We start from the raw sequence: 12,687 nt of genomic DNA on the forward strand, positions 1-12,687 counted from the left end.
TCCTCTCACTGGACACGGAAGCCTGGGTTCTGGTGGTCAGCCCTCACTGCCTGTCCATGTGCAGGGTTTCCAAGGTTTTGCCTTAATAATCATCTGGCAAGAGCAGGCCATGGGGCTCCATGGGCAGTCAGACTCAGTGCAGAGCTCCTTGTAAGGCCACGGTGGTCACTGACCTTCACTCTCTCTCTGGCTTTCTCTGCATGCAGTTTTCCCGAGCATCCCCAAGGAGCCAGGCATGCCCTGTCCCGGTGAAGACAGTGAGTACTGTCCTCCTATGATGCATGTTCTGGTTGTGGGTTGATGTGTCTGTTATGCCAGGGAGGGGAGGATGGGAGACCGGTGGCTTGGGGCTCAGTGCTCCTCGTGAAGTGTGTGAGGGCAGAGTGGGTAGCTGGTGTGGCCTCAGAAGGGGTTCTCACTGGTGCCCCTGCCCTTGGCTGAGCGTGTTCAGGCACCAGTGCCACCATTGGACAGGTTGTCGGCTTGGTCATTGGTGCCATGAGAAAACATCCGGAAACACCCTGACCTCCCCAGGAGGCAGGACCCTGGGTGGGATGGCTGGATGCGGCTCCCGTGTGTCTGTCCCCACTCATACTGGCCCCGTTCTCCTTCGTGGAGGGTCTGTGGGTTGAAGGTGAGATCCCAGGGGCAGTGGGTCAGAGAAGAGCTTCTGACCACACCCCAGAGGCCCCTGACCCTGGGCAGTTTGGTCCACCTTGTCCTTCAGGGCAGTCTCTACTGACTGGAGCACAGAGAAGCTTACAGGACTGTGCTTGGCCCCTGGCATGGGGCTGAGAGCATGCCATGGTGCTGGGGGAGTTAGCTCAGCCCCTTTCCCGGCAGGGGTCCTGGGTGGGCTCTGGGTGCAGCAGTGCCGCAAGGGTGGGAGCAGATTCCAGCAGAGGCCAGGCTGAGTTTGTGTGCACCCAGAGATATTCAGTGGGCCCATGTGTGTGTGAGTCCTGGATTTAGAGGAGAAATCAGGGCTAAAGAGAGGTTTGGGGGTCGTTGAGACCGAGGGTCGGAGTGGCCGGTGAACAGGGCTGGCCCAGGGTCCCACGAGGAGAACAGGGGACCCTGAAGGAGTACCAGCAAGGCTGGGAAACCAGCAAGGCTGGAAACCAGCAGGCTGGATTCTTGATTTGTGGAATCCTGGCAGGAGGGGAGCAGGCAGCCTGAAGAGGCCGGAGCAGCCCAGGGCTTGGCAGGAGGTGCTGCCCCAGTGGTAGGTCGTGGGGGTGGACGTGAGGGGCAGTTTTGGGGGGGCAATGTGAGGAGCCCCAGGTCCCAGCTGGTGTCAGACTATGGTAAATAAAGCTAGAGGTGGCAGGGGGAGGGGGCCTAGAGATTCTGAGGCCTGGGAGTCGCCCTGAGAAGTGGGGGTGGGGGGCGATAACCAGTTCTGCAGGTGAGACTTTCCAGCCAGAGTGGGAGGGGCTGATGGGAGGCACCTATGCGCATGTGCAGTTTTGCTGTGAGTATACTTGAACCTGCAAGGATGTGGTCAAAGCAGGACCTTGGGGGGTGGGGTGGGTGGCCAGAGAGGAGCCTGTTCGTGGGGGACTCAGAGATGGGTGGGCTGCACGGGGGTTTCGGGGTCCTCATCCCCGTGTGGCTGCCCCTGCCTGGACTCCTGCCCGGGTGCCCATGTCTCCTGGAAGGGGCAGCATCACACTTGGGAGAGCTCACCTGTGTTTTCAGACACACGGAAAGGTAAAATGAGAGCGATGTTCCTGTTGGAGAAGAGGTCCTTTCCACTGTGCTCTGTGGGCGACTCTCAGCCACAGTGACAGGCTGGCTCACTGTCTGCCCAGAGCCGTCTCCAGCAGCCAGAGCTGGCCCGGGACACCTCTGCGTCTCAGCATCCCCAAGGCAGGAGCCAGCCGTTGGCTTAGCTCAGGGCCCTGGATGTGCTGCCTGAGGGCTCAAGTCTGCCCTTTCTGTCCCCACATTGGTGCCCTCCTGGCTTGATCCTCACTCATGTGGACGCTGCCCCATCTGGGGTCTCACATAGGGGATGGCAGTGGGAGCTGCACTCAAGCACCCTGGTGACGTGGGGTCACGGGGTCTCTGCTGGAGCTTGACATGGGATAACGTGTGGTCAGGGCCATGTCCCTGTGTGGGTATTCGGGGAATGTGGTGCCGTCTCTGCTCGCCAGCAGCTCCTTGAGATGCTCACCCGGGGCGGCTCCGAGGCTCCAGGCCCCTCGGTGTTGTTGGAACATTCCAGCAGTACTGTGGAGGATGGGGTGGGGGGGGTTGGGCAGAGAGGAAAGTGGACAGAGAGTGAGAATTGGCATCTCCTCCGCATTCTGCTCATCCGGCTCCGTTGTGATGCTGCCCTTGGGCAGTCAGGATGGCCCACCCTGGTCCCCTCGGGCAGTCAGGACGACTCCCACTGGTCCCATCATGGCCCAGCTACGGGTGTGATTCTAGCACCTGCATCTGTGTTCACTGCCAAGGTCGTGGCCAGTGAGAAGGGTCAGGCTGGTGGGATCAATGGCAGTCACGATCCGGATCAGGACCCCATGCGGAGGGCTGACGGTGTGACAAGCCGTGGCTGGAGGACATGCTGCAGAGATGCAGCTGCGGGGGTGCCTGGGCACATTGGCCGGAAGGGCCACGTCACACCTGCCAGGCCTGTGTTCCTGGCAGCAAAGCCCCTTCTGTGCACGTCCACAGCCTGAATTTAATTGGTTCTCTCGAGTTTTTAAAAAACTGTAAAGCACACCTAACATAAAACTTAACTATTTTAACCACTTTGAACAAATTCGGTGGCATTTAGTAAGTCCACCACCTCTGCCTGCTTCTGAAATGCATTCGGGAAGAAAAGCTTGAGCCCACGAGCAGTCACATCTCTTCTCTGCACCCCCTGATGGCCAGCAGACTGCGCCATCTCTACGGAGTCACCTGGTGTAGACATTGCGTGAAACGGAATGTACGATATGTGGTCTTTTGTGATGGCCTTTTTCACTGAGTGTGATATTTCTGAAGTTCATCCATGTTGTAACATGTATCAGAACTTCATTCCTTTTTTCTTCCAACTTTTAGTACAATGATGAAGTACACTTAAAGTAAATTCACCATCTTAACTTTTTAAATATAGAGTTTGTTGATATTAATTAAATTCACATTGTTGTGCAGCCATCCCCAATATCATCTCCAGAACTTTCTCATCTTCCCAAACCGAAGCTCTGTCCCCATGAAACACGCACTCCCCACCCCACTCCCAGCCCTTGGCCCCCACCCTCCCACTCTCTGTTTCTATGATTTTGACTCCAGGGACCTCCTAGAAGTGGGAACATATAGGATTTTTTTCTTTTGTGTCTGGCTTGTTTCATTCAGCATCATGTCCTCAGGGTTTATTTGTGCTGGAGCAGGTGTCAGATTCTCCTCACTTTTTAATGCTGAGACATATTCTGTTGTATGGACAGACTGCAGTCTGTTTATCTGTCATCTGATCATGGACACCTGGGTTACTTCGTGTTTTAGCTACTCTGAATAACTGTGAACACAGGTGTGCAAATATCTCCTTGAGACTCTGCTCTCAGTTCTTTTGGGTATATATATGCAAATGGAATTGCTAGGTTAGGGGATGAAATGGTTGGATGGCATCGCTGACTCAATGGACATGAGTTTGAGCAAACTCCAGGAGATGGTGAAGGACAGGGAAGCCTGGCGTGCTCTCCACGGGGTCGCAAAGAGTCGGACATGACTTAGTGACTGAACAACAGTGGTGCTGGTTCTGTTTGTAATTTTTTGAGCAGCTGCTGTACTGTTGTCTGTGGTGGCAGCACCGCCTTCCATCCCGCCAGCAGTGCAGACAGTGGCTCTCCTTGCCCCCTGTTTTCACCAGTGCTCATCCTGTTTCTGACACTGGTCTCTCTGGGCTGTGTGGAATCTTCGTTGCTGCCCTTGAGACCTTCCTTGTGCAACATGGGATTTCTTGTTATAGTTGGGGTGTGCAAACCCTTTGCTGTGGCATGTGGGATCCAGTTCCCTGACGGGAGATGGAATCTGGGCCTCCTGCGTTGGGGTCGTGAAGGTTTAGCCACTGGCCCACCAGCATAGTTCCTCCCCAGTGCTTGTTGTTTTCTGTTTTGTTGATGGTACCCTTCCTGATGGATGTTAGGTGGTATCTCATTGTGGTTTTGATTTTTGTTTTTCTGATGGTCAGTGATATTCAGCATCTTTTTAGTTCTTGTTGGCCATTTCTTTGGAGAAATGTCTACTCAAGTTTTTTGCCCACTTTGAACTGGGTTGTTTTGTTGTTGAGTTTTAGAAGTTCTCTACCTACTCAGCATATCAGATACACAATTTGCAAGTATTTTCTCATGTTCTGAGGTTTCTTCCTTACTTCGTTTGTGGTGACAAAATTATAAAATTTTCATGAACTCCAATTTGTTCTTCTTTTGTTGCATGTTTTGTTGTTGTTCAGTCGATAAGTTGTGTTGGACTCTGTAATCCCATAGACTGAGGCACACCAGGCTTCCCTGTCCTTCACTATCTCCCAGAGTTTGCTCAAACTCATGTCCCTTGAATCTGTGATGCCATCCAACCATCTCATTCTCTTTTGCCCCCTTCTTCTCCTGCCCTCAATCTTTCCCAGCATCAGGGTCTTTTCTAATGAGTCAGTTCTTTGCATCAGATGGCCAAAGTATTGGAGCTTTAGCTTCAGTCCTTCCAATGAACATTTGGGGTTGATTTCCTTGAGTTTTGACTGATTTGATCTCCTTGCTGTCCAAGGGACTCTAAAGAGTCTTCTCCAACACCACAGTTCAAAAGTATCAATTCTTTGGTGCTCAGCCTTCTTTATGGTCCAACTCTCACATCCATGCATGACTACTGGAAAACCAGAGCTTTGACTATATGGACCTTGGTCAGTAAAGTGATGTCTCTGTTTTTTAATATGCTGTCTAGGTTTCTCACAGCTTTCCTTGTGAGGAAATCATTGCTAAATCCCCTGTGGGGAGGCTTTGGTCCTTTGTTTTCTTCTTAGGGTCTTTGGTACATTTTGAGTTGACTTTTGCACATGATGTTAGATAAAGCTCTGGCTTTGTTCTGTTCCATGTGTAGGTCCAGTTTTCCCAGCACTATTTCTTGAGAAGACTGTCCTTTCCCCATTGAATGGTCCTGGCACCCTTGTTGGAAATCATTTGACCAAACTTGTGAGGGTTTATTTCTGGGCTCTCTGTTCTGGCCCATTGGTCCGTATGTCTTGTCTGTATGCAGCACCACAGTTTAGATCACTGTAGCTTTGCAGTAATATTTGAAACCAGAGAGTGTGTGTCTTCCAGCTTTGTTCTTTTTCAAGATTGTTTTGGCTGTTCTGGATCCCTTGTGATACCATATGAATTTTAGGATGTTTTTATGCAAAAAAAAAAAAAAAATGGGATTTTGGTAGGGAGTACACTGACTCTTTAGATTACTGTGAGTAGTATTGGGACTTCCTTGGCTCAGACTGTAAAGAATCCACCTGCAATGCAGGAGACCCTGGTTTGATCTCTGAGTGGGGAAGATCCTCTGGAGGAGGAAATGGCAACCCACTCCAGTATTCTTGCCTAGAGAATCCCATGGACAAAGGAGCCTGGCAGGTTATAGTCCATGAGGTCACAAAGAGTTGGACATGACTGAGCGACTAACACTTTATTGATGTCTCAACAATATTAAATCTTCTGGTCCATAGACATGATATCTCTTTCTGCTTGTTTATGTCATTTAATTTCTTTCAGCACTGTCTTAACAGTTTTCAGTGTACAAGTCTGTCACCTCCTTGTTAGATAATATTGTTAAGTATTTTATTCTTTTTTAAAAATAATTTTATTTTTGGCTATGCTGGCTCTTCATTGCTGCATGGGCTTTTCTCTAGTTGTGACAAGCTGTTAAGCTGTTTTGGTGAATTCGTTTATTAGTTCTAACATTGTTTGGAATTTTAGGGTTTTCTATGTTATATGTGGAGAGAGATAATTTTACTTTTCAGTTGCTATTGCTTTTTATCTCTTTTTCTTGCCTAATTGCTCTGGTTAGAACTTCTAGTACTTTGTTGAATAGAAATGATGATACTGGGCATCCCTGTCTTGTTCTTGGAGGAAAAGCTTTCAGCCTTTTTCCATTGAGTGTGGTATTTCTATGGGTTTTTTTTGTGTATAGTATTTCTTGTGTTGAGGTGGTTTCCTCCTGTGGTATAAGAAGTGTTTATGGTCCTCCTCCCTGGTTTATGGCAGGGAGCTCCTGAAACCCTTGGAATCTCTTGAGTGATAGGTGTGTCTTGTCATTCATTAGCAGTTGATTCTGGGTAGGGCCCTTGATAGCCTGAGGATGGGGCTGGTCACTGGAAACACCCAGAGATTAGAGGGTTGGAACCTGACCTCCAGGGAGAGGCAGGGGGCAGGTTGAACTAATCTCTGGTGGCCAGTGATTTAATCTATCGTGCCTCTGTGATGAAGCCTCCATAAAACCCCAAAAGGATGGGGTACCGAGGCTCTCCAGTCAGTGAATACATGGAGATTTGTGGGGAGTGACTCCAGGAGAGCCTCGCACCTCCCTGGTGCATCTTGCTTCTGGCTATTCCTGAATAATCTGAGTTCTGTGCTCTGCTCTAGCAAATTAATCGAATTGAGGAGGGGGTTGTGAGCCTGTAGCCTGTGGGTCAGACCTAGACAGCATATTAAAAAGCAGAGATGTTGCTTTGCTGACAAAGGTTCATCTTGTCAAAGGTATGGTTTTTCCAGTTGTCATGTATGTATGTGAGAGTTAGACCGTAAAGAAAGCTGAGCACCGAAGAATTGATGCTTGTCAACTGTAGTGAAGACTCTTGAGAGGCGCTTGGACTGCAAGGAGATCAAACCAGTCAATCCTAAAGGAAATAAGTCCTGAGTATTCATTGGAAGGACTGATGCTGAAGCTCCAATACTTTGGCCACCTGATGCGAAGAACTGACTCATTGGAAAAGACCCCAGTGCTGGGAAAGATTGAAGGCAGGAGGAGAAAGGGACGACAGAGGATGAGATGGTTGGATGGCATCACCAACTCGATGGACATGAGTTTGAGCAAGCTCTGGGAGTTTGTGATGGACAGAGAAACCTGGCGTGCTGCAGTCCATGGGGTCGCAAAGAGTTGGACACAACTGAGCGACTGAATTGAACTGATCCTGTGGGTCAGAAGCCCAGGCATCAGCCTGGACTGGCGGTTGGTGTCTGTAGTTGGGTTGGAGGGCAGTCTTGTAGAATTGAGCTCTTAATGTAGGGGATCTGCCACTGCCTGCAGGTAGATGGTGTCAGAATTGGTAGTATGAGAAAAAACCAGATCAGGTACCTGCTGTTCCTAGTTTGTTGAATATTTTTATCATGAAAGGATTTTCAGCTTTGTCAAATGCCCTTTCTGCATCAATTGAAATGATCGTTTTTTTCCCCTTTGTTCTATTAATGTGGTTTGTCGCTTTGATTGTTCGTCTTTTTATTCCAAGAGTAAATCTGACTTGGTCATGGTGTATAGTTCTTTTAATATGCTGCTGGATTTGGTTTGCTAGTATTTTGTTGAGGATTTTTCATAAGGTATGTTGGTTTTCTGTCTTCTTTTTCTTGTAGTGTCTTTGTCTGACTCTAGCATTAGGGTAAATCCACCTTCTGGAATAAGTTAGGAAGTGTTCCTTCCTCTTAAGTTTTTTGGAAAAGGAAGATTGGTGTTAGTTCTTCTTTAAATGTTTGGTAGAATTCACCAGCGTAGCCCTCAGGTCCAGGACTGTCCTTTGTCAGGAGATTATTATTATTTTTTTTAATTACTGATTCACCTTACTAGTTATTTGTTCCTGTTCAGTTGCTCAGGTGTGTCCAACTCTTTGCAACCCCATGGACTGCAGCACGCCAGGCTTCCTTCTCCTTCAGTTTCCTGGAGTTTGCTCAAACTCCTCCTGTCCATTGAGTCAATGATGGCATCCAACCATCTCATCCTCTGTCACCCCCTTCTCTTCCTACCCTCAATCTTTCTCAGCATCAGGGTCTTTTCCAATGAGTCGGTCCGGGCAACTAATGTAACTGGTTACAGGTCTATTCAGATTGTCTGTTTCCTAGTGATTTAATCTTGGTAGGTTCTTTGTTTCTAGGAAACACAGAATTTGTGCATTTCTCAATTTGTGCATGTCTCAGTTATCCAGTTTGTTGGTATACAGTTGTTTACAGTGCTCCCTTACAGTCCTTTTTATTTATGTGAAATCAGTAGTAATGTTCCCACTTTCATTTCTGATTTTAGTAATTTGAGCCTTTCTTTTTTCCATCTAGCTGAAAGGTGATCAGTTTCGATGGTTTCACTGATTTTCCTTTGTTTTTCTATTCTCTTTTGTTTATCTCTGCTCTGATCTTTATTGTTTCCTTTTGCTAACTGGGAGATGGTGAAGGACAGGGAAGCCTGGTGCGCTGCAGTCTATGGGGTTGGAAAGAGTCAGACACAACTTAGCCACTGAAAAACGACATAGTTTCGGATCTTAAGCTGTATAGTTAGACTGTTGATCTAAGATCTTTCTTGCTTTTAAAAGAAAGCGTTTATAGCTGTCAGTTTCCACTTAGCTTCACTTTCTCTGTATCCTTTGGGTTTTGGTATGCTGTGTTTTTGTTTGTCTCTGAGTATTTTCTTATTTCCCTTGTGATTTCTTCTTTGATCCATTGGTTGTTTGAATGTGTTGTTTAATTTCCACACATTTGTGTATTTTCCAGGTTTCTTTCCTATTGCTAATTTCTAACTTGATTCTGCCATGGTCGGAGAAGATAGTTTGTATGATATCTGTCCTTTGAAACTTGATTGAGACTTACTGTGTGGCCTGACATGGTCTGTCCTGGAAAATGTCCCTGTGTACCTGAGGACATGTGTGCTGCTGTTGGGGGTGGTTCTCTGTGTGTGTCCATCACGTCAGCTTGGCTTGTTGTGTAGTTCAAGCCCTTGATCGCATAATTTGTTTCCTGTCTGACTGCACTGTCATTGCTTCTTATGGCTGAGTAGTATTCCACTGGGTGTTTTGTCATATCTTACGTATCCATTCATTCATTGACGGACATTTGGGTTGTTTCTGCATCTCGGGTATTGTGGACATTCATGCAGAGATTATAGGTTTTTGAAACGCTGAATTGGTAATAATTTTGTTCTGGCCACAGCACAAAGAATTTTTCGAGTCTGTATGTGTAGAAGCGCCATAAGAGTAAACTGTCAGCAGAGCCCGCGAGGTGCCCACTTTAAAGGGGTCTGACTCCCGTCCAGTTCCTGGGTGAGTAGAGCCCCGTGTTGCCTGGGGGGCACAGGCAATGGAGGTGAACAGGCCATTGGCTCAGCCAGAGAGCCGTGCTCCCTGGTGTGGCAGCTGGGGTTGGGTGGCTCCCTGCCACCAAATGGAAGCACGTTTCTGGGGCTTTTGGGGTTGGGGGCCTGGCAGGATAAGGTGGTCTTGGTGGTTGGTGGGCTGGGTCTTTGTGGGGAGAGGTGAGCTGGCCGGTGAGATCCCTGGGCCAGGCGGAACCCCTGGCCAGTGGTGGCTCTGGGCGGCTTGCTGGAGCCCAGGAATGACGTGGCAGTGCAGGGGCCTGGGGGGGCCACCTGCTGGCTCTGGACAGGGGCAGCTGCAGCACAGAGGGGCTTTGTGACCTCATGGCCCCCAGCAGGCTTGTGTCAGCCCCTCTGTGCATTGTCCGTCCTGCACTGGGTGGGGAGGGGGGGGTGGGCTCCTCTGTCGTGTGTGTCGTCCTGCCTCTGTTCACATGGAGACGTTCATGTTTGATTTTTGTGTTAAATACCGTCAGATCTGTTTCACATTTTCCCATTGCCTGTGCTGGCCACTTGTGTACAGACTGTGGGTCCTCCAGCACGGAGCAGGCCCGGCAGGGGATAAGCATGGCCGAGGCCTTCAGCCCTGCTTCCAGGGACGCTGACGTCCTGCTGCCCACTGCCCCGTTGGCCCCTCTGATGGCCGCTGTCCTTAACATCCAGCCACACTCCCCACAATGTGACTGGACCCCCATCGGCCACTCCTGCCAGCCCTTCCTTCATAGAGCCTCTTCCTAGGGACCTGACTCCAGCCTGGGGGTGGGGTGGAGTGGCCTCCCTTGGTAGGTATGGGCTGCATGTGTGCGGCTGGGAATCAGGCAAGTGTCCAGGCGGCGGCTGGGGCTCCACCAGTGAGCAGCTGACGGGCCCACTGTTACCCATAAACCAGGGTCGTGGGGCTGTGAGTCAGACGTGGTTGTGAGAATGCTGACAGCTCTGTGGGGTGAGCGGTCACTCAGTGTGTCCTGAAGGACAGCTGGGGGGCACTTGCAAAGCAGAATAGATGCAGTAAAGAAGCCCTTTCCGTCAACTTGAGGATTTCCCTGTGGGTGGTGAGCGTTGGCCCCAGGAAGGCTTCCTGGAGGAGGAGTTGTGCCAAAGGCCCTGTCACGGGGAGCTAGCCACGGACACTGGGTGCTCAGGTGACCCCCTGGGAAGGGGTGAAGAAAGGAGGGCTTCTCAGTCCTTAATAGTCTCAGAGAAAAGCTGAAGCTGGGGGGGCGGTGTGTGGCGCTGCAGCCTGTCTTAAAGCCGGGGGTGTCCCTCGAGGCCATGGGAACCAGGCCCTGGCAGCCTGAGTGCTTCGTGTCCTTGGCCCCGCCCTGTCCGCGTGCTCAAGTGAGGAGGCGTCCCTGGATGGCGGGTGGACTGGCTGGTGTAGGATGGCCCCTCTCCAGCCTGCTCCCTGGAGGCAGGCAGCCCTGCAGAGGACCCTACTTGTCACCTGGGTGGCTGGCCTGTGGGACTGGTGCCCAGGGCAAGGAGACTGTTCCTGGTCAGACCCTGAGGAGCCAGGACCCTGTCCAGCTCTACTCCTCTGGTCCAGAGGTGCAGTCTGAGGGGGTCAGGGGCTGTTTGACCCCTGGCTTTGCCCACAGTTGTGCCCCTGCCAGCCCCCGTGGCCCAGGACTGAGTTGGGCTTCCTGGCCTGTCAAGAGTCCTGTCCTTGGGGGCTTTCAAAGTCCTCTAGCCCCTCATCAGTGAGGCTGGGGAGGTGACAGGCCCACCCCTGCTGTCCCTGCATCTGGAACCCAAGCCATTCCCTTTTCTACTCCAGCCACAAGGAAGCTTTCACAGCCCACTGTTAAAGAAGGTACATGCCAGTCAGCCTGTGTAGGGGGAGCTGAAGGGACATTCACTTGGGCTCACCTGGGCAGGTTCCTCCCGAAGCCCAGAGGAGTGGTGACCGTGGAGTGGGGCCAGGTGGGGGCTAGTGGGGTCAGCACGGGCCACAGGAGCCATGGTGGGGTGCAGAGGAAGGGGCGGCCTTTCCAGAGGCTGTGGGGAAGGATGGGGCTCATGCTGCAGCCCACCCCTCTTGCTCATGCCCCCTCCCAGTGGGCCCAGAACTGCTGTCTGTCTCTTCTCTGGCTCTGAAGCTTTGTGTGCTTCCCAGCCATGCTGGACACCCACCCAGGAGCAGAGTCGTGCAGGAGAGGCCATGCTGAGGCACGTCTCCCATGGCCACAACCCACCCAGGCAAGCAGGGGTCAGTTCTGTGGATGCAGGCGTGTTTGTGAGACCGCAGAAGGGGGTGCTTCTGTGTGCTGGGGCCAGACCCCGACTCTGGGCAGGCGGGGGCGGCTTTCTGTGCCTCAGCTCCCCCTGCTGTGTAAAGGCTCTGGAGTGACTGCCCCCTCGGGCGCCGTGTGAGCAAGAAGAGAGCTAGAAGGGCTTCAAGAATGGGCTGAGCGCATGGTGAGGTCAGCTCTCTGCCTCCCCTGCCCCCACTGGTGGGTTGCAGGGAGCAAGCTGCCCCGTCGTCGTCGTGTGCTCAAGGCCACCCAGCATCCTTGGATGAGAGAACAAGAACCAGACCCAGCCTGGGTGGGGGGCCAGGGGGCACTTGGGGTGGGGGGTCAAACTGGCAGGGCTGGACTGGTTACCACTGAATCCTTCCAAGGTAACGGACGCCTGTTATTCCCTGGTATTTATATGTGTGTGTATTGCTTTATTAAAAATCCAGTTTCATTCAGCTTTGTCTCAAATTATCTGCAACCTAGAAAAGCTACTTTTCCATCTAAAATAGGCTGCCATTAAAATGAACAGTCCCCCAGTTCAGGCTGGGTTTTCTAGAGCTCTGCAAAGCCGCACGTTTGGAATGTCTGGAGGAGAGTGGGCTGAAAGGTGGTGACTGTGATGTCCAGCTCACCTTACTTGGGTTTGCCTGTTGGACTCGGGGTAGATGCGTTTCCCATTGAAGCCCCCAGTAGAGGTGGTGGGTCTGTGATTTTGTGGTTTGATAGCCTGAGGGTGATGCAGACATTTCCAGTAAAGGTCCAGTAATGAATATGTTGATCTTTGTCTTGGGCGTTCATGTGCCATGCTGTGTGAAATCAGCCCCCGTGCAGAAACGGGGGGTGAGTGGGGAACAGGGCTGTGTCCCCACAAGGTGTTGTCAGTGGACAGTTTCTTGTGTCTTCTGGGGACCTTCTATTCCACTGGTGCTTCCGAAGTCACCTGAGTTTCAGATGCCATCACCTGATGACTCAACTCTCCCAGGTGACTTTAGGCCAGAGTGAGGGAAGGAGCTGGGTTTTGAACCCAGAGCTTTGGCCAGATTCTGTGCTGGGAACACAGATAAGTGTAGACTCCTGAGCTGGCCACCTGCCTAGAACCCATTGCAGGAGGGTCGCTCCCCTTCCCAGCCCTGGTGTCGCC

General features: G+C 51.1%; 1 protein-coding gene across 1 annotated transcript in view; it reads left to right on the plus strand.

Annotated features, from left to right (window-relative positions):
- Positions 1-12,687, plus strand: part of PRKCZ (protein kinase C zeta) — a 98,243-nt gene that overhangs the window by 5,652 nt on the left and 79,904 nt on the right. Inside the window, exon 4 of the mRNA XM_043485392.1 lies at positions 207-257. Coding sequence (XP_043341327.1) covers positions 207-257 — 51 coding nt within the window. The remainder of the gene's footprint in view (positions 1-206; positions 258-12,687) is intronic.

Source organism: Cervus canadensis, chromosome 13 (assembly GCF_019320065.1).
Source record: "Cervus canadensis isolate Bull #8, Minnesota chromosome 13, ASM1932006v1, whole genome shotgun sequence".
NCBI lineage: Eukaryota > Metazoa > Chordata > Mammalia > Artiodactyla > Cervidae > Cervus > Cervus canadensis.